An 18,106-nucleotide genomic window follows, 5' to 3' on the forward strand; every position below is an offset into this window, starting at 1 on the left:
CTGCTTAGAGCGACGGGAAGCTCCCACCGACAGTCCAAAGCGAAAGATGCAGAGAGTCGCTCCCAAACCCGGTTCGAGCAACATGCCAAGCTCTCGCCGTTGGTGTTTTTTAAGGCTATGGCATGGTCCATATACTATCTGCGCGCCTAGTTGCACATGGCTGGAGGACGAATTGTCAAATGCTCAACAGTATCTCTTCATAGTGTCCTCTAATAGTAATCTCCAAAAATAAAGATGTGAACCTGGTAAGGCTTCTTGAAGTCTCTTCTAAAAATTATTTGACCCTTGTGCTTGGAAATAAACCTGCGTCAATTACCTGGGCAGTTGAATGAGGGTAAAAAGCCAAAGTCACGATTCTCCGACGGGAAAGCTATAATGGATCATTTACCCTATACTTGCTGAAATGTAGCGATAACAAATAACCCCTGCAAGAGGATTAAAGAAGCTGTGTCACAGGCGCACAGCCGCCGTTGTCGGATGCCGGAGTCGGAACAAAGCTCAACGGCCAAGCCTTTGTCACACCACATCTCAGGGCACTCACCACGGGCAACGACATGTCAAAACAAGGTGAAGCGTGGGTTTACCTTGTATTCTTTAAAGAAAGATGAATGATCGATCCAAAGGCAAGGCAAGCATGCGTTGTGCAAATGAATGGAGAACCAACTGCTGCTGCTGTGTGTCGTCTCGCCAACGTCGGGTCTCGACCAATCAACAAGCGACTTCTAAAAATTGCTCTGCTGTGAACGAACGAACGAGTCGTGGGGCCGCCAACAACCTACGTGTACAAACTCGTGCATAGCGTCCCGGCGGTTGCTGGATACGAGGCTCAGCTTGGTGCAACACGGGAGTTTGTGCAGGCGTCGTGCATGGCTAGTTTTTAACACAACAGCCACTGGATTTTGAGCCTCTTGAAGGTTTGTTTCTATAACTGTTTGCATGGCGTGGGATGTGATCGATGCGCTGATCATGGTATCCTTGCTGTAACTGCGTCATGGCTGCTACTGTCTCCTGTCGATCGTGGGGCAAAAAAAGATTGAGATGCAGGGGAACTTGTCAATTCTCTTGAAGCTACAGTTGAAACTCGGAATTAACGAAAAAATGCATTGACTATTGGGTCCCCGCCTCGCCGTGGTTACTCAACATGGACACCCAAGCTTCACCGAAGGAAGGATTCTCGTTGATTGAGGCACTGTAATTGAAACGCTGGGATCCCAACTGCTGATAATTCCGCCTCAACGCGCAATCACCTCATGCGGCTCTCCTCTTTTTTCCCCAAGCAACCGGCGATGAGTTGGTTGTGGTCCTCCTCTGTCGTCATGGCTCTCCCGCCAAGACCCTTTCATATGGGGCCACTGGGTCTCGATATCCGGTGTCAACTTGAGGATCCTGTCTATATACAGGACGTTTCAAAGCTCGCTTCCATGCAGAGAAGCCGGTCTCCCGGAGCTACTGGAAAATAACCCCCCTGCAATCTCGTTCGTGTTGGCAACCAAGGACCCAAGGCGCTTGACAATGTCCACTCTCCTGCATGGGAGATATCCACGTCTCAGCTGGGGTGGTCGCCCTAAATCCCGGCGTCGTCGATGGCGACGGGGCCTTCATCATGGGCCCGACAGATGATCGTATATAGCCTCTGCCCGGCTGGTCTACCCGTTGTACGCTTTATCCTTCCCATCTCGTATCTTCCCATCGTGATTGCGGGGAGGCCTAATTCTTGATCATGCGCTTGTATTCGCTCGTATGGCTCTTTGCCGCGGCGGCGAGTGCAGTCGACATCAAGCACATCGGCAATAAAAAGACGTCTTCCCGACTGCCGGGCGCGTACATCTTTGAGTTTGAGGATGATAATGTATGTTGATCGAGTTCAGCTCAAGCTCCCACCGCTGACAAGACCCCAGGACTGTTCAGACTTTTACGCCAAGGCCTCCGAACATGGAACGACGCGGATGCAGTACGATTACAAGCTCTTCAAGGGCGCTTCGATTCAGTTCAACGATGTTGATCATGCGGAGGATCTGGCTGTCATGATGACCAAGATGCCCGCCGTCAAGCGGAGCTGGCCGGTCAAGATGATAAGTCTACCGACACCAGAGGTTCATTGGCAGGGCACTCCGGGCAAGGACTACTCGGCCATTCAAAGGAGAGACTTGTATGGGAGGGATGCGAAGAACGACACCTTTTCGCCGCATATCATGACACAGGTTGACAAGTTGCGAGCTGAGGGAGCGACGGGCAAGGGCATCAAGGTTGCACTCGTCGATAGTGGTGTAAGTAGCTACTAACAACTCAGTAACTGTAGCCAGCTGACTGACTGTACAGGTTGACTACACACATCCTGCGTTGGGCGGATGCTTTGGCCCTGGCTGCCTGGTCTCCTTCGGAACTGACCTCGTCGGCGACACCTACAACGGCAAGAACGCAGCAACCCCAGATGACGATCCTCAAGACTGCGAAGGACACGGAACTCACACTGCTGGGACCCTCGCGGCGCAGGCCAACTCGATGGGCTTCACAGGAGCCGCCCCGGGTGTCACCATCGGCGCGTACCGGGCGTTTGGCTGCAAGGGCGAGTCTGGCAACGACATTCTCATCGCTGCCTTTAACCGGGCTTTTGAGGACGGTGCGGATATCATCTCGGCGTCCATCGGAGGGCCTGCGGGTTGGTCCGAGGACCCGTGGGCTGTGGCCGTCTCCCGAATTGTCGACCAAGGAGTGCCATGTATCTTGTCAGCTGGCAACGCTGGTGAAGCTGGTTTGTTCTATGCGAATACTGCTGGCAACGGAAAGCATGTTACAGCTGTTGCTTCCTTTGACAACACGAAATCACTAGCCCTGTTCAACGTCTCGCACTACACCGTCAACAACGGCCCGAAACACGAGTTTGGATCCTTGGCTGGGGCACCGGATGCTTGGAAGGGCGTCAAGCTGCCGCTATGGGCTCTCAACTACAACACGACCGTCGCCGATGATGCCTGCAATCCGCTACCGGTGAACACGCCCGACCTCAGCAAGTACATTGTGCTCATCCGACGCGGCACGTGCACATTTGAAGTCAAGGCTACTAACTTGGCCAAGTTTGGAGCCCAGTATATGATGATCTACAGTGATCTGGAGAAACTGATGCCTTATGACGTTTCCATGGTTGCGGGCATCAAGGCTGCGGCTATAGTTTCGCCGTCGCAGGGTGCGGAGTGGATGAAGCATCTCAGCAAGGGAGAAAAGGTTGTGTTGGAAATGTCAGACGGCAGTGACGGAAACGTCATGCTTCAAGAGACCGTCAACAATATTACGGCCGGTGCTGTCAGCGCTTTTACATCTTGGGGTCCGACGTGGGAGATGGACGTCAAGCCGCAGTTTGGCGCCCCTGGAGGTGAGATCTTGTCTACTTACCCCAGAGACCAGGGCAGTTTCGCCGTCTTGTCTGGTACTTCGATGGCGACTCCCCTTTTAACGGGTATCGTGGCCCTCATCGCCGAGGTTAGAGGAACGCTGGACCCCATTTTCATCGAGAACCTCCTTTCCGCCACCTCGAAACCGCAGCTTTTCAACGACGGAAAAGCATTTTACAGATTTTTAGCTCCTGTTCCTCAGCAGGGCGGTGGTATTGTGCAGGCTCACGATGCTGCCCACTCCAAGATTATCCTGAGTCCCTCAAGTCTCTCCTTCAACGATACAGACAACTTTGTCGAGTCTCTCAACTTTACCCTAAAGAACACTGGACGCGAAGAGGTGGAGTTTCAGATTTCGCATGTTCCTGCGGTTACAATGTATACTCTTGCAAAGGGTTATATGTATCCTGATGGGTTTCCCAATGACTTTGCGAACGAGCAAGCCAGCGTCAGGTTTAGCGAGTCCAAGGTGTCTATCTCTCCAGGAGAGAGCGTCGTTATCGAGGTACTCCCCACTCCACCCCAAGGCGTTGATGCGAAACGTCTACCCGTTTGGTCTGGCTACGTCGCCATAAACGGCACAGACGGAAGTGCGCTCTCCCTCCCTTACCAAGGCCTCACCGGTTCCCTACACGACTCCCCAGTCCTCGGCCCCAACGACACATGGATCACATCATCAACCGACGAAAACTTCTTCCCAGCCAAGGCAAACAAGACGTGGATCCTCCCCAAGCCCGGCACAGCCAACAACCAGACGGACGAGCTCCCAGAGATCGTCTGGTTCCTGGCCCTCGGCACGGCAAAGCTGCACGGCGACATCATCCCCGTGACGACGGACAGGTCGTCCTCGACCGGAAATGCCAGGGTCATCGGCGAACCCGTCAACTTTCCCCTTCTGTGGAACCCCATGGGTCGCAACTCACAGCCCTTTACTGGAGAGCTAGCGGGAGGTGGCTTTGCGCCGGCCGGGATGTACGTGGTTCGGTACAGGGCGTTGAGAATATTTGGAAATGAGGAGGATGAGGGAGATTGGGATGAATCGTACTCGCCGCCGTTTGCGATACAGTACGCGCGATGATTTAATTGTAGAATAAAAGAAAAGGTTATGGGTTTATGGATGGGATGACGAGGGTTAGAAGCTTGGAAACATATTGGGATAATGAAGCATAGAATAGTTTTAGATGTAGACGTCAGCCAAGAGAGCTAGACATGAGTTTATGGTTAAATATAAGTTAAAGAACAATTGATACAACAAAGTCGACATTCTCGCAACAAACGGGGTTTACCAAGCTCTGTGCTGCTGGAAAGCCCCGTGACGTGTCCACGGCGGTTGTTAGGTTCTCATAGAAGTAGAGGCTTAAATTAACATGCCACCAAGGACTACCCAAGGACATGTATCCTCATCAATACCCTTGAAAATTTAGTACAATGGCAGCGTTAGAGTAAGAGCGATTCCAGGCCCGTCATGGACGACACCCTTCGGTCATCCCTCCGGACCCACCCCGGAGGACGGACTCTGTCATGTCCCTTTTCTGATTGGCCAGCAGCTCCGATGCACATGCTACGGCGGTCGAAGATGGGAGAATTTGACATGACATTAATCCAGGTACATAAAGAAGGATTTTCTCTTTCATCTTGAGATTTTATTGCATCGATATTTATCCTTGTTGACAATAGTAATAGCATCACTCAGGTGTTGTGAAATCGACAATCCTCCGAATACCTTCAACCTCGCCCAAAAATGCCCCCCGAAACACCACCTCCGAAGGAAGAACCTTCCCCCGTGCACGATCTCGAGAACAACTCTACACAATCCAAAAAGAATGCCTCGGCCTTCAAGTCCCTCGGCTGGCTCGACCGCTTCCTCGCCCTCTGGATCCTCCTCGCCATGACGGTGGGCATCATCCTGGGCAACTTTGTGCCCTCGACGGGACCGGCGCTGGAAAAGGGCAAGTTTGTCGGCGTCTCGGTACCGATCGCTGTAGGCCTCCTCGTCATGATGTATCCCATTCTTTGCAAGGTGCGGTACGAGTGTCTTCATGAGATCTTTGCCCAGCGGGATATCTGGAGGCAGATGCTCTTCAGTATTGTCATCAACTGGATCGTTGCGCCCTTCCTTATGGTATGTCCCTCTCCTCTCACCCATCGTCGGGTATTATTGTGCCTCTAAAAAGGGTATCAACACGATGGACAAGAACCTGGGTCTGTACTTGTGCTGACTTGAACAGCTCGGCCTGGCATGGGCGTTTCTCCCAGATAAACCTGAACTCCGAATCGGTCTCATCCTCGTGGGTCTAGCAAGGTGCATCGCCATGGTTCTGATTTGGAACGGCCTCGCAGGCGGTGACAGCGAGTACTGCGCCATCCTCGTGGCCATCAACTCGATCCTCCAGATGGCCCTGTACGCCCCCATGGCCATCTTCTTCATCAGCATCATCAGCGGGGAAGAAGGCGCCCTTGAAGTATCCTACTCGACCGTTGCCACGAGCGTAGCCGTGTTCCTGGGGATTCCTCTTGGCGCTGCTGTTATAACCCGCTTCTCGCTCCGAGCGATGCTGGGTGCGGATTGGTACGAGCGGGTATTCCTGCGCATCGTCTCGCCGTGGTCCCTGATCGGACTTTTATACACGATCCTTATCCTCTTCGCCTCGCAGGGCCACCAAGTAGTCCACCAAATCGTATCCGTCATCCGCGTCGCAGCCCCCCTAATCGTCTACTTCATCGTCATCTTCTTCGCAACGCTGCTCGTGGCGCGGAAATGGGGCTTTGGATACCCGCTCTCGACGACGCAGAGCTTCACGGCTGCGAGCAACAACTTTGAGCTCGCGATAGCAGTGGCCATTGCCACTTATGGACCGGGGAGTGACCAGGCGCTTGCCGCGACTGTGGGGCCGTTGATTGAAGTTCCAGTGCTGTTGGGATTGGTGTATCTCCTTCGGTGGGTTTCGGATAGATGGACTTGGAGAATTTGAGAGTGTGTGGTGCGATGTTTAACAGAGTCGTGAGGTTGGAGGGAAAGGGGTTAACCATAGAGTAATAGACTTGGCGAGCATCAAGTCATCTCATCCATGAGGTCTAGAAGATCTGTATTCCGGACCAAGCAATCATTGTTGTTGGAACAGCCGAGAGCAGCCTGAGCCTGAGAGATATCTGAATTTCCTCGAATCTGAGCAAGAATGGTGGCAGCCTCCATGCAGTGGATCTTGTCCATCGGCTTTGGTTTTGAAGTCTCCTGAGATTCGGGCTGTGGTTGGGAGCAATAACTGAGCGTGGGTGCGTCTGTCTCTTGTTTGCAGGGTTGTGGAGATGGTGCTGCTGGCGTAGGTGTTGCGGAAGAGCGTGCCTTGAGCTGTCTTTGAGAAGAACATGGAGCACGGTCAGGAATGGCGCCGTTTGAACCACATCCGCTGGGCTGTGAGCAAGCTACTGGCCTTGGGGCAATATTCACCGGCGACGCAGCACAGGGTGAGTTCGACGCAGGGGTATACGCCATAGATGCGCCAGACGACACTCCGGCCCTCACAGCCTCGAGATGAGCCTCAACCTCATCCGCAGCAACCCCTTTCGAAGCGAGCAGACTCCTCAACGCGGCGTTCTCACCAGCGACGGCCCTCGCTACGCGCTGCATCTCAAGAGTAGCCTGTCCATCGCGAATCTCGTACTCACGAACCCGACGCTGCAGGTCCTCGAGGAGTTCACGCTGTCGCGCGCGGGAACGACGCTGGTTCTCGCGGTTGAGAGCGAGAGATTCGGGGGTTCGGTTCTGAAAATCAGTCAGTGGTGCTAATTGATCCTGACAATGGTCATGTTTATACCTTTCGTGGCATCGGTTACAAGATCAAGCATGTATTATACCAAAATCAAACAGGCAAACAGATTGTTTAAGAAGAATCGATGAGATCACAAGTCACGACGAGATTACGTGGCTCTCGTCGACGGGCTACAAACGAGAGAAGCCTTGTCCAGCAAATTTTAGTTCCCACCAGCCATGAAAAGAATTGACAAGCCTCCACCACTCTCACAAGCCATGTCGGGCATGTAACTCAACACTCTTCTCTTATACAGCATCCGTATTATACAGTCTCTAGAAGGAGGATTTATAGCCGTATTATAATACTCTAAATAATATTATAGATCTTATCTACCCCCATATCTCAGCAAATCCCCAAAATCTGATTTCAAAGCCCCTCCACTTTTTTTTCCCCTTCCCCAGTGCCCACGCACTGAACACCCCCCGGCTGCAAGCTTCTCAATTAGGTAATCTCTCGGCCTCCAAATTCCGGCACATGGGGATTCTTTTCCCCCATCGTCATTAACTTCTCTTTCCTTCTTCCCCCCCGCCGCCAATTGATCCGTCGCACAACATCCAAGTCCAATTAAACTGCCTCTAATCACTCAATTGCCATGATTTGTAACGCCTGTCGTCGCGCTGCGATGCGCACACGCCTTCCTATGCGATCCCTCCTCCGAGCTCCCACAGTCTCTCGCTCAACAACGCCCTTCTCTATCCGCCAACCCGCTCGTCTCCTCTCAACGTCTCTCCCCCGACGGTCCTCCCCAGCTCTCGAGGAAGAACCCGATCTCCCCTCAATGACACCCGCCGAATCCGCCATTGCCAAAATCCTCGCAGAGAAACTCTCCCCGAGCGAGCTGCTCGTCCAGGACGTCTCGGGCGGTTGTGGAAGCATGTACGCCATCGATATCACATCCGCAGCCTTCAAGGGCCAGACAATCCTCAAGCAGCAGCGTATGGTGAATGCTGCATTGGGTGATCTCGTCAAGGGCTGGCACGGCGTGCAGATCCGGACAAAGGTTCCCCAAGATGCGTAACGAAACAAAGATTCAAGAGCAAATTGAGACGACATTCATGAGCTAGACGGCATAAAACACACACATTGAGAAAATCAAGGAAGGGGTAAGGGACGAGAACGGCTATTGTACAATTACGACAACTGGAAAGAAAAGAAAAAAAACTAGGCGTCAAGTCTTGAAATTGAGAATAAGGCAGTTGCGAATTCAGCGAATAGGCCATCGATGACTTTGCCCTGGGTCATTGGTATTCTTTTCACTGAATCCGCAACTGCCTTATCTCCTCAGCTTCAAGACTTGGCGCCTTGTTTTGGGAGGACGGAAACTGGGAAACTCGGGAGGCCACCGTCACTATACCATTGGGACATTGGAGACGGGTCTGTTATTTACGGCATTGTATTACCAAAGACGGCCAAGGGTCGAGGCGCACATATTCGGTGGCCAGATTAGAAAAATCTCATCTTTTACATTCAACCAAGGAGATTGGCCAACAGCCCATGAGCGACGCGTCCAGCAAGTGCGTTAGAGGGGGACAATACGACCTTGGCCTTGAATCCTCGGTGACAACGGTCTGAGGCCTCTTCTGAGCGAGTTCGAGGTTGTGAAGCTGGGTTCTCTTGATCTCCAAGACAACGAGGGCACATTCATGTCAAGTTGGACATTGAAGAGTAGGTGAATTTATCAAGGCTTGGTCTTCGACGTGAGGATGAGGCATGAACAGCGTGAGAAGAAGTGTTATAACATTCAAGGAAATTGATAAGAGACATTATCGCCTCAAAACAATTTGTCCTACTTTAAGGCCATTCTATCAAGGTACCTGGTCATAAATTTACTACTACCTAAGCTAAGCAGAGCATGACAGATATGGAGCCAAGTGGACACTGCATGTAACACATCTACTCCCTCCTGAGTAGCAGCACATTCACTTCAATCACCTCACATCAACGAGTCAATCAGTCATGGTAAAGAAATATTGATATTGAACATGTCTTGTAAATCCAATGCCTTACGCCTCATACACATCCCACCACTTCTCTATCCTCCATCATTTCTAATGTCTTGACGACGTGACGTAAAACCATAAGCAGCGTAAATCGCCTCTAAAAACACACATTAGGAGATTCCTCCGAATCGAATGTCCTCTTATCTTCCTCCTCTACTTCTAATCCTCTACTGCTGGAGGTACTTGAGAATCTGCTCCCGCTCCTCAACGGGCATGACCCTCAGCACCTCACGAACACCAGTCCAGCCAGCCTTGGCGTGGCCTCGGACAACACTGGCAACCTCGGCAGCCAGCACCTCAGACTTGAGGGAATCAACCTTCTCACCAATAGTCTTGCGCTCAGTCTCATACCACTCAGTGACGGCCTGGTCATCCTTCTCCCAGTCGACAATGCCCGACCAGCTGCGGAGAAGGTGCAGGTACTTGGCACGCGTCTCAGCGTTCTTAGCAGCAGTCTGGCTGTGCGAAGTGCTGATGATGGTCGAGGTCATGCGGCGGATGATGTACTCCTCGTTGAGACGGCGGCGAAGACGCCAGTAGAAGTAGCGACGAGCGTTGGTCCACTCAAGAGAGTCTCGGATAACACCCTTGGCCTTCATGCGGCCAGCACGGTCGTGCAGGTCGGCGAACTGAACGGCGATCTGGGCGTACACGGGCAGCAGCTGCTTCTCGCGGATGGCCATCTTCTTCTTAATCTCGTCGGTCTCCTCGGTAGACAGGCTGAGGTCCTCAAGCTGCTTCTTAAGGCCGGCATACTCAGGATCCATGCGTTCCATGGTCTTGACCTGCTTGTCCTTGCGGTACTTGATACCAATGATACCCTCGGGCTCAAGGACACCACCACGGGCCTCGACATCGGCGTACATCTCCATAGCCGTGGGGTTGATTGTAGGGTCGACGACGACCCAAGATCCACCACGGAGCTCACCAAAGGGAGGGATGTAGATGAAGATGGGCTGCTCGTACTTGACGAGGGCGTCGACGATGAAGGATCCATACTTGAGCACCTCGTTGTACATGTCTCGCTGACCACCAGAGAAACCACGCCAGTTGGCAAGGATCATCAGGGGCAGCTGCTCACCGTTGTTGAAGTCGTTGATGGCCTGGGCAGTCTTGAAGGCAGAGTTGGGGTACCACACACCACCGGCCTCGTTGCTGACCTGCTCGATAGAGTCAGGGTTGGCAGGGTCGGCAGGAGTAATGTTCTCAACCGATCGAGTCTCAACAGCAATGACACCCATGGGGATACCACCGAGACGAGCACGACCGACAACAACAGTCTTGGCCCAGCCACCAAGAGCCTCGACGAACGAGTCCTTGTCGAACAGACCAGACTCGAAACCGTCCTCACCCTCGCGGCCACCAATCATCCACCGGACATCGTAGGGCTGCTTCTGGGGAGGGAAGTAGGTGATGTCACGGTCCCAGTCGTCCACGCTAGGGCTGACGGGCACGGGGCTGTTGCGCTTCTCGGGAACAAACGACATCCACTCGACAATCTTGGAGACACCAGCAAAGTCGTCGTTAGCGGTCATGTGGGAGACACCGTTGCGGTACATGATCTGAGTGCCACCGAGCTGCAGGTTAGAGGTGTACACCTCACGACCAAGCAGGTTGTTAAGGGCAGGGGCACCAGTCAGGATGATGGGCTGACCCTCAATCTGGACAGCACGCTGACCAAGACGGACGAGGTAAGCACCAATACCTATTGAATGTTAGGGAAGCACTTTCTTAATGGACAAATCAACTTACCAACTGATCGGCAGGTCACCAGGGTCACGGTGAAGATGTCGTTGTAGGCTCGGCTGGTGGCACCGGCAATAAGACCGGATCCCCTCAGACACTCAACACCAAGACCCTCCTCCTTACCAATGATGGTGACAATCTTGTGTCGCTTCTCACCATCCTCAGAGACCTCCTCGGTGATGACGTCCTTCTCGAAGCGGGTCTTGGTCTCCTCGTCAAGGTAGAGGTATCGGAAGCCACCCTGCTGGTTGTTGGCATCGTTCCAAGCAACCTTGAAGTGGCCCATGAGCTCATCCGCAAGACCAAGGCGAGCACCAGAGTTGGCAGACAGGTAGATACGGGGAATACCCAGCTTGCGAGCAAGCTCAGTGCACTTGTGGAAGAAGTCATCTTCCTTGGGACCGAAAGAACCAATCTTGTAGGTAATATCGTTGGCAATGACGATAAATCGTCGGCCGTTGGGGTACTCAGGGGTGCGGGCCCTGAAGATCCAACCAACCATACCACAAGTGTTGGTACCAGGCTCACGGTTCACCTCGTCGAGGTTGTCCTTGTCATCAAGCACGAGCTCAGTGAAGCTGATGCAGTCACCAGTCTTGGGCTGCTGAGAGGCCAGGCTGGGCTGAAGCTTGACAGCCTTGGTCCAGGTGTTCTGGATAGCCTGTCGGAACAGCTCAGGGAAGTCGTAGACGTACTGAGTGCCCATGAGGTGAGCCTTGTATCGCTTAGGCTGGAGCCAGTTCTTGGTGGCATAGGGGGTAGAGACGGGCAGCAGATGCATGGGACCCTTCTCGTGGGTACCACCAATGCTGTGGAAGACCCACTCGCCCTTCTCCGACTTGCGCTCAGCGTACATGTCGACGTCGACGACATAGCCGGAGGTGTTGGTGATGACAACACGGAGAGGGTAAGGAGTTCCGGTCTGGGGATCCGTGCAAATAATGCGAATCTCAACCTGAGCGATACGGAGGCGCCAAGCTCGGATACCGAATCGGTCAAGGAAGCCCTGCAGGGACTCCTCAACCTCCTTGGGCTGGAGTTGGAACACGGGGGTGAAGTTGATGAAGACCTGGTTCAGATCGGAGTTGTTGTTGCCGATAATCTCCAGGGCATCAAAAATGTCGTTGACGACACGGTCAGCCTCAGAGATGAGATACTCAGCGGTGGGAATCTCATCCCGAAGACGACCAGGACGGATGACAGCACGAGTAAAGTACCGCTTGTCAGTGTCCACAGCCTTGCCAACACCCTCGTACACGTGGATGCTCTTGTTCTCAGTGAAAACAGGCTTGATGTGGAACTTGGCCAGACGAGCAAGCTCGAGCTGGAAAGCAAGAGCGGGCTCGCTGTGACGAATGCTATCATCTTCCTTGTACTCGGGTCCTCGGAAAGTGTAGTATCCGGGGTAGGAGCCATCGCTGTGACCGCAGATGAACGTCAGACGGCGGACACCTCGAGCGAGGAGCTCATCCTTGTACTGCTCAACGATAGGCAGGATGCGCTCAAGAGTCTCACGGTCATCGCGGCTCTCAGAATCGCGGATAGCGACGTTGATAACAGCGGACAGCTCCTCCACCTCCTGCTTGGCCTGGACGGGCTTGCGCTTACCACTCAGGTCAGGGATAAGGCCGGGAGTGGTGTGCTTCTTCCTCTGCCTCTGCTCAGTGGCCAGGGTCTCAAGAGCCTTGCCGATAAGATCCTCAGCATCGTCGATGTACTTGCAAGGAACAATGACACCCTTGCGAGTAGGCTCATCCTCCCACTTGTGGGTGAGGTAAGACATGTCGCTGATCGAGTGAATTCGCTTAAAATTGAACTCGCCTCCGCTGGGGGTAGCGGGGGTGGAGGGAGCAGCAGACTGCAGAGGCAGGCCGAACTCGGACTGGCCAAGCTTGCGAAGCTGGAAGTCCCAAGACACAAACAGGGGAGCGTCAGACTCGTCCTGGTGGTACTCGATCGACTTGAGGATGTAGGCACGGTACGCTCGGCGAACATAAACCTCAAGAGAAGCCAGAGACACCCAGGGGTCATCGTGAGCAAAGAACATGGTCAAGACGTCGAAGACAGTGTACTTGGAGTCAACGACCTCCTTGATGATGTCCAGGCTAGGCTCTCGGTGGTCCCAGCCAGTCTCACCGTATCGGGACTCGATAACGGAGGTGCGCAGGATGTGCTCCAGCTGGGCGGTTCTCTCCTCGAGGGAGGGAAGAGAGCATTGGATCATGATCTCGCGGGCCTTGAGAGAGACCTTGGAGGTGGGGCGCGAGGACTGAAGCTCAGTGAGCATGCGGAGAGTGTCGCGAAGGTTCTTGGCAATGTTGCCAGCCTTGGGCTTGTTGGGGCGGTACTCCTCAAGAATGGCCAGGACGAAGGAACTCTTGGCGCTGACACGGCTGTGAGACAGGACAGTGTGAACAACCTTCATGATGTCGTCCTTGTGCTGGTCACGGAGCTTAAGAACAACAGCATCCTCCTGAGGCTGGTTCATGAAGAGGTTCTCAACCTCCCAGTACTGCTCGAGAAGACCCTTGATGACGGAAAGCTCACGGTTCTTCTGGCCCTCAGAGTACATGTCGATGACTTCAGTAAGGGGAGCGAGGGTGGTCTTGAGCATGTCGACATCAGCAGGAGCGACGTTGTCCTCGAGGAACCGGTGGAAAGCCTTGCCAAGGGACTTGGCAGGGAACTCGGCGTGTCGGGACTTGGCGCGGTCGACGATCTGAGTGAACTGAGCATCGAGCTTCTGGGGCATGCGGGCGTGGAGGGCCGAGAACTGAGCGTTCCACTCGCTGTAGGGCAACTCGGGGTCTCGGAGAACCTCAATAAGCTCCTTGAGGGTAGGCAGCATAATGACGGAGTTGTCGTAGCCGAGGAGGATGTTGTTGAGGATGTTGTAGAGGACAGAGAAGCGCTGAGCAGGCTTAGAACCAATGACAACAGGCTCACCGTAGGCAGGGAGCTTGTCAACGAAAGCCTGAGCCTGCTTCACGCGGGTAGGGTCATCCAGGGCAAGGATACCAAGGATGTCACCGGCCTCAAGAGTGGCTCCGGGCTGCTTGATGAGCTGGACAACACCATCCTCCTGAGCAACGAGGGGCATGTACATCTTCATGACCTCGACCTCAGCATAGGTCTGGCCAGCTCGGACGTGGGCACCGTTCTCGACAGTGTACTTGACGAGCTTACCAGGGCTAGGAGAGCGAAGCTGGGTAGGGTCGTTCTCCTGCTCCAACAAGCAGGTCTTGTTGTCAACGGACAGACGGGTTGCACCAACTTCCTCCTTCCAGTAGACGTTGTGGCTTCGTCCGTCGAGCAGGATAAGGAGACCACCGTCGCTCAGAGCACGGACACCAACCGAGCACTTGGAGCCGTTGATGAAGAGATGGTAGCTGTCAGAGCTGGCACGGGTGGCGGTGAACTTGTATCGGAAACCCTCGTAGATGAAGTCAATAGTGAAGACCGTCTTCAGGATATCCTTGGAGGGAACCTGACCCTTCTCGAGGCCAGCGCGATACTCGGCCATGCATGCCTCACTGGCAATGTGAGCCTTGGTGATGGCACCGCAGACAACGGCGAGCATGGTCTCAGGTCGCTCAGCGGTAAGACGCTTGGAGATGAGCTCATCCAGCCAGCCAGTGGAGATGGTGTTCTCCTCGAAGGCCTCGGTCTCGAGAAGCTTGACGAGGTACTCAATGGTGGTTCGGAAATCACCACGAATGCTCAGCTCCTTGAGGGCCATGACCATGTGCTTCCGCGAAGCAGAACGGTTCTCGCCATAAGCGAAAATGTGACCGAACTGAGAGTCCGAGAAACTGTGAATACCACCCTGCGAACCGACGGAGAAGTAACCCCAGACGTTGGAGCTACTCCTGAAGTTGAGCTCGTGCATGACACCGTTGGAAGGCTTGAAGCCCTCACCGGGATCCTCAGAGGTGATTCGGCAAGCGGTGGTGTGGCCCTTGGGCTGGGGTCGTCGCTGGCTCAGAGCAGTGCCCTCGTTCTTGAACTCAAAGTCGATCTCGCTCGACGTCTTGGGGTCGACGCCGTACAGGAGTCGAATATCGCGGATGCGGTGAAGGGGAAGACCCATAGCAATCTGCAGCTGAGCAGCAGGCAGATCGACACCACTGACCATCTCAGTGGTAGGATGCTCGACCTGGAGACGGGGGTTGAGCTCCAGGAAGTAGAACTTGTCGTCGGCGTGGGAGTAGAGGTACTCGACGGTACCGGCGGAGACGTAACCGACCAGCTTACCGAGACGGACAGCGGCCTCCTCCATGGCCTTGAACGTGTCGGGCTTCGCAATGGTGACGGGAGCCTCCTCAATAATCTTCTGGTGACGTCGCTGAACGGAGCAATCTCGGCCGAAGAGGGAGATGTTGTTGCCGTACTGATCAGCGAGCAGCTGAACCTCGAGATGTCGGGCGTTGCCGGCAAGCTTCATGATGAAGATGGGAGAGCCAGGGATTTCGCTGGCGGCGGCCTTGTAGAGAGCCTCGAAACCCTCCTCGGCGACGGCCTTTCGGATACCCTTACCACCACCACCCTCGGAAGCCTTGATCATGACGGGGAAGCCAATCTCCTTGGCCTTCTCCAGACCCTCCTCCCACGAGGTCACACATCCCTTGGCGTAGATGTCGTCGGCGACGGTGACAATGCCCTTGTCGTCGACAGCGACGTCGCTGACGCCAGTTCCCGACCAGGGAATACAAGGTACGTCGGCGTGTTGTGCTACGATTGTGGAGGAGATCTTGTCGCCTAGTGATCGCATGGCGGAGCCGGGGGGACCGATGAAGACGATCTTCTTTGGGGAGGCGGCCAGCGACTCAGGCAGCTTGGGATTCTCGGAGGCGTGGCCCCTGATTCGGTCAGTATCTCGTGTATACAGGATCGCAGCCAGCAAAGACTCACCATCCAGCCCAGACGGCATGGACGTTCATGCGCTCAGCAATATCCACAATCAGCTCGACGTTGGCATAGTTGTGGTTGTTGGTGCCGCCGGGAACCTCGACGTAGTGGTCGGCCATTCGAATGTACTCTGCGTTGGCCTGCAGATCTTCGGGGGTAGCCATCACGGTGAAGTGAATGGCTCGCTCGTCGCCGAACGTCTCGTAGGCCCATTTTCGGACTGATCGGATCTCCTTGACGGCGGCGATACCGTTGTTCGCAATGAGGACCTGTACAACGCGAGCAAGCTCTGGTCAGCTCAACAATTCTACCACGGGGGGGTTGGCGGGGTCGAGATGCCGCTCCGGGGACCTCGAAACTCGCAAAAGGGGCTTCTCACGTTGGTAATAACGGTGTGACCGCCGTTCTGGACAACAAAGTCCTTGACCTTGCTGGGAGGCGCATTCTCTACTCGGTTTCCGCCGATGAAGTGGTCTGCGATATTGAACTTCTCTGCATACGACGCTTTGCCATTGACGTAGGGCACCGACCGCCCATTGGCACCCTCCTGGGCACCAGCTGAGATCTCAGTCATGGCTTCTGCGTTGTGTGTATGTGAAAGAGAAGGAGGAGGAGGAGGAGAAAGAAAGAATCGCGGGCGGAGGAGATTATGGATTTGTTGGAAAAAAGAGGTTTCCAGGAGGAAGAAGAATTGATGAGCTTTGGTTCGCTGTCTTTGCTCAGGGCGTCATGAACCGGCACAGTCCAGTCAGGCGGGTGCGCGCAGGGCAGGCACGGCAGGGGTAGCTCCGACCCAGAAAAAAAACAAAGACCTTCTCTGTTGTTGGGAAGGCTCAGTGGAAAGCGTCCCGGTAGGTGGGAGCGGTTGGTATACGCGCTAAAAAATAATACAAGAGGGCGAAGGGGGATTAAAATGAGGTGGATAGGATAGGATGGATGGGAGAGAAGACTTTGTATGTATGTGCTGGACGTGAGGAGGGGGTCCAGGTATTATACAGAGAACAGGGCTTCACAACCTATTCGTCTTCCAATTAATTCTCTATAGGACTTGAGAAGAGGAGGAGAGGGGGACAAAGATCAGAGGAGAGAATCTGTCTGAAGGATGCGGGAGACCTCAAGTACAAAAAAAAAAAACGAAGCTACAAGACATGCACAATGCTACGGGATCTGCCCAATCCCCTTGCACCTGGAGCTAATCCCGCCACGGATGGTCCCTCCTCTGCGGGTTGTTGACCTCCACTCTGTCTCTACTGTTGGCTTAACCTAACCTAGGGGGGGCTCACTTGTTGTTGGCCAGGTGGTGGCAAGCCCTTTGCTCGGCAGCTGGCGGGGGAGACAAACTAGAACTGTTGGGACGGGAAGACAAGATGGAAGGCCGGGCGTAAGCCGAGCGATCAAGGGTTGGAGGGGGGGGCCGGGATTGGGAACCAGCAAAGGGGAAGAGAGGGAAAAAAGTGACACACTGACTCCCCCAAAGAAAAAAAAAATTGGAGGTGGCCCGGTGGAGTTCCCAGGTGGTGATCTCCCAGGTGGAATTGGCGTGTCCTTTCAGGGTCCAGCGGGAGACATGGAAGTTCAATGGGTGAGGTGAGGTCGAGGGTTGAGGGGCCGGCACTCGCTCCAGGTGGGGATGCCCGTCAAGCTCTCTCTCTCCCAAAGGGCCAAGGCGGGCCAGGCGGCTCCGGGGAGCAGCGCGGTTGGGCGGGCACATTTAGTAAGGGGGGCGTGGCAGATTTCCCTTTCCCATCGCGGGGACTCTCGGGTTTGTTGGAGACAAAGCCCGTAGACGGAGACCGAACGACTTGCCGGAATCCGCATCGGAAGCCGGCTTATTATTGATGATGACCATGATGATGATGCTTGCTCATGATGTTAGGCGTGATCATGAGTCTGATTGATTCTATTTGACGGGTTCCGATACCGAGATGGCTGACAACCAGACGACCTGCTCATTCTGGACCTGTCATCAGCTGACTGCGCGTGTAAGTGGCCGTCTGACAAAAAAGAGCTGCGAGATGAGATGGATAAGATATGTCGTCATGAGCACGAGCATCTTGACCAAAAATTGCCTGAAAACGATAGACGCATGAAATTCAAGATGAGGAGAAGTAATGAATAAGAATTGAAATTAGCCCCCAAGAAAGGCATCACGTATTACGCCCCCATGTCAAACTACTCGGAACCCGATCGATCACCAGTTGGACAAGACGATTTCCCGAAGAAGCCCAATTCATTACCGACATGTCCGGGC

General features: G+C 54.0%; 5 protein-coding genes across 5 annotated transcripts; 3 read left to right on the forward strand and 2 right to left on the reverse strand.

Annotated features, from left to right (window-relative positions):
• Positions 1-1,720: 1,720 nt before the first annotated feature.
• Positions 1,721-4,467, forward strand: NCS54_00610400 (Hypothetical protein; the record flags this gene model as incomplete). The annotated part of the gene is made up of 3 exons (XM_053151577.1): positions 1,721-1,849; positions 1,899-2,267; positions 2,320-4,467. 3 exons carry the CDS (start codon positions 1,721-1,723, stop codon positions 4,465-4,467), a joined length of 2,646 nt encoding a protein of 881 aa, XP_053007552.1.
• Positions 4,468-5,109: 642 nt separating this feature from the next.
• NCS54_00610500 (Hypothetical protein) lies at positions 5,110-6,361 on the forward strand (the record flags this gene model as incomplete). The annotated part of the gene is made up of 2 exons (XM_053151578.1): positions 5,110-5,511; positions 5,618-6,361. The coding sequence occupies exons 1-2, from the start codon at positions 5,131-5,133 to the stop codon at positions 6,359-6,361; spliced, it is 1,125 nt and encodes a 374-aa protein (XP_053007553.1). The 5' UTR covers positions 5,110-5,130.
• Positions 6,362-6,441: 80 nt separating this feature from the next.
• On the reverse strand, positions 6,442-7,216 carry NCS54_00610600 (Hypothetical protein; the record flags this gene model as incomplete). The annotated part of the gene is made up of 2 exons (XM_053151579.1): positions 6,442-7,152; positions 7,205-7,216. The coding sequence occupies 2 exons, from the start codon at positions 7,214-7,216 to the stop codon at positions 6,442-6,444; spliced, it is 723 nt and encodes a 240-aa protein (XP_053007554.1).
• Positions 7,217-7,793: 577 nt separating this feature from the next.
• On the forward strand, positions 7,794-8,219 carry NCS54_00610700 (Hypothetical protein; the record flags this gene model as incomplete). Its single annotated transcript, XM_053151580.1, has 1 exon — positions 7,794-8,219. The coding sequence occupies one exon, from the start codon at positions 7,794-7,796 to the stop codon at positions 8,217-8,219; it is 426 nt and encodes a 141-aa protein (XP_053007555.1).
• A 1,149-nt stretch (positions 8,220-9,368) lies between these two features.
• Positions 9,369-16,429, reverse strand: NCS54_00610800 (Hypothetical protein; the record flags this gene model as incomplete). The annotated part of the gene is made up of 4 exons (XM_053151581.1): positions 9,369-10,906; positions 10,954-15,806; positions 15,859-16,124; positions 16,235-16,429. The coding sequence occupies 4 exons, from the start codon at positions 16,427-16,429 to the stop codon at positions 9,369-9,371; spliced, it is 6,852 nt and encodes a 2,283-aa protein (XP_053007556.1).
• Positions 16,430-18,106: the final 1,677 nt, after the last annotated feature.

This window comes from Fusarium falciforme, chromosome 4 (genome assembly GCF_026873545.1).
Source record: "Fusarium falciforme chromosome 4, complete sequence".
In the NCBI taxonomy this organism is placed as follows: Eukaryota; Fungi; Ascomycota; class Sordariomycetes; order Hypocreales; family Nectriaceae; genus Fusarium; species Fusarium falciforme.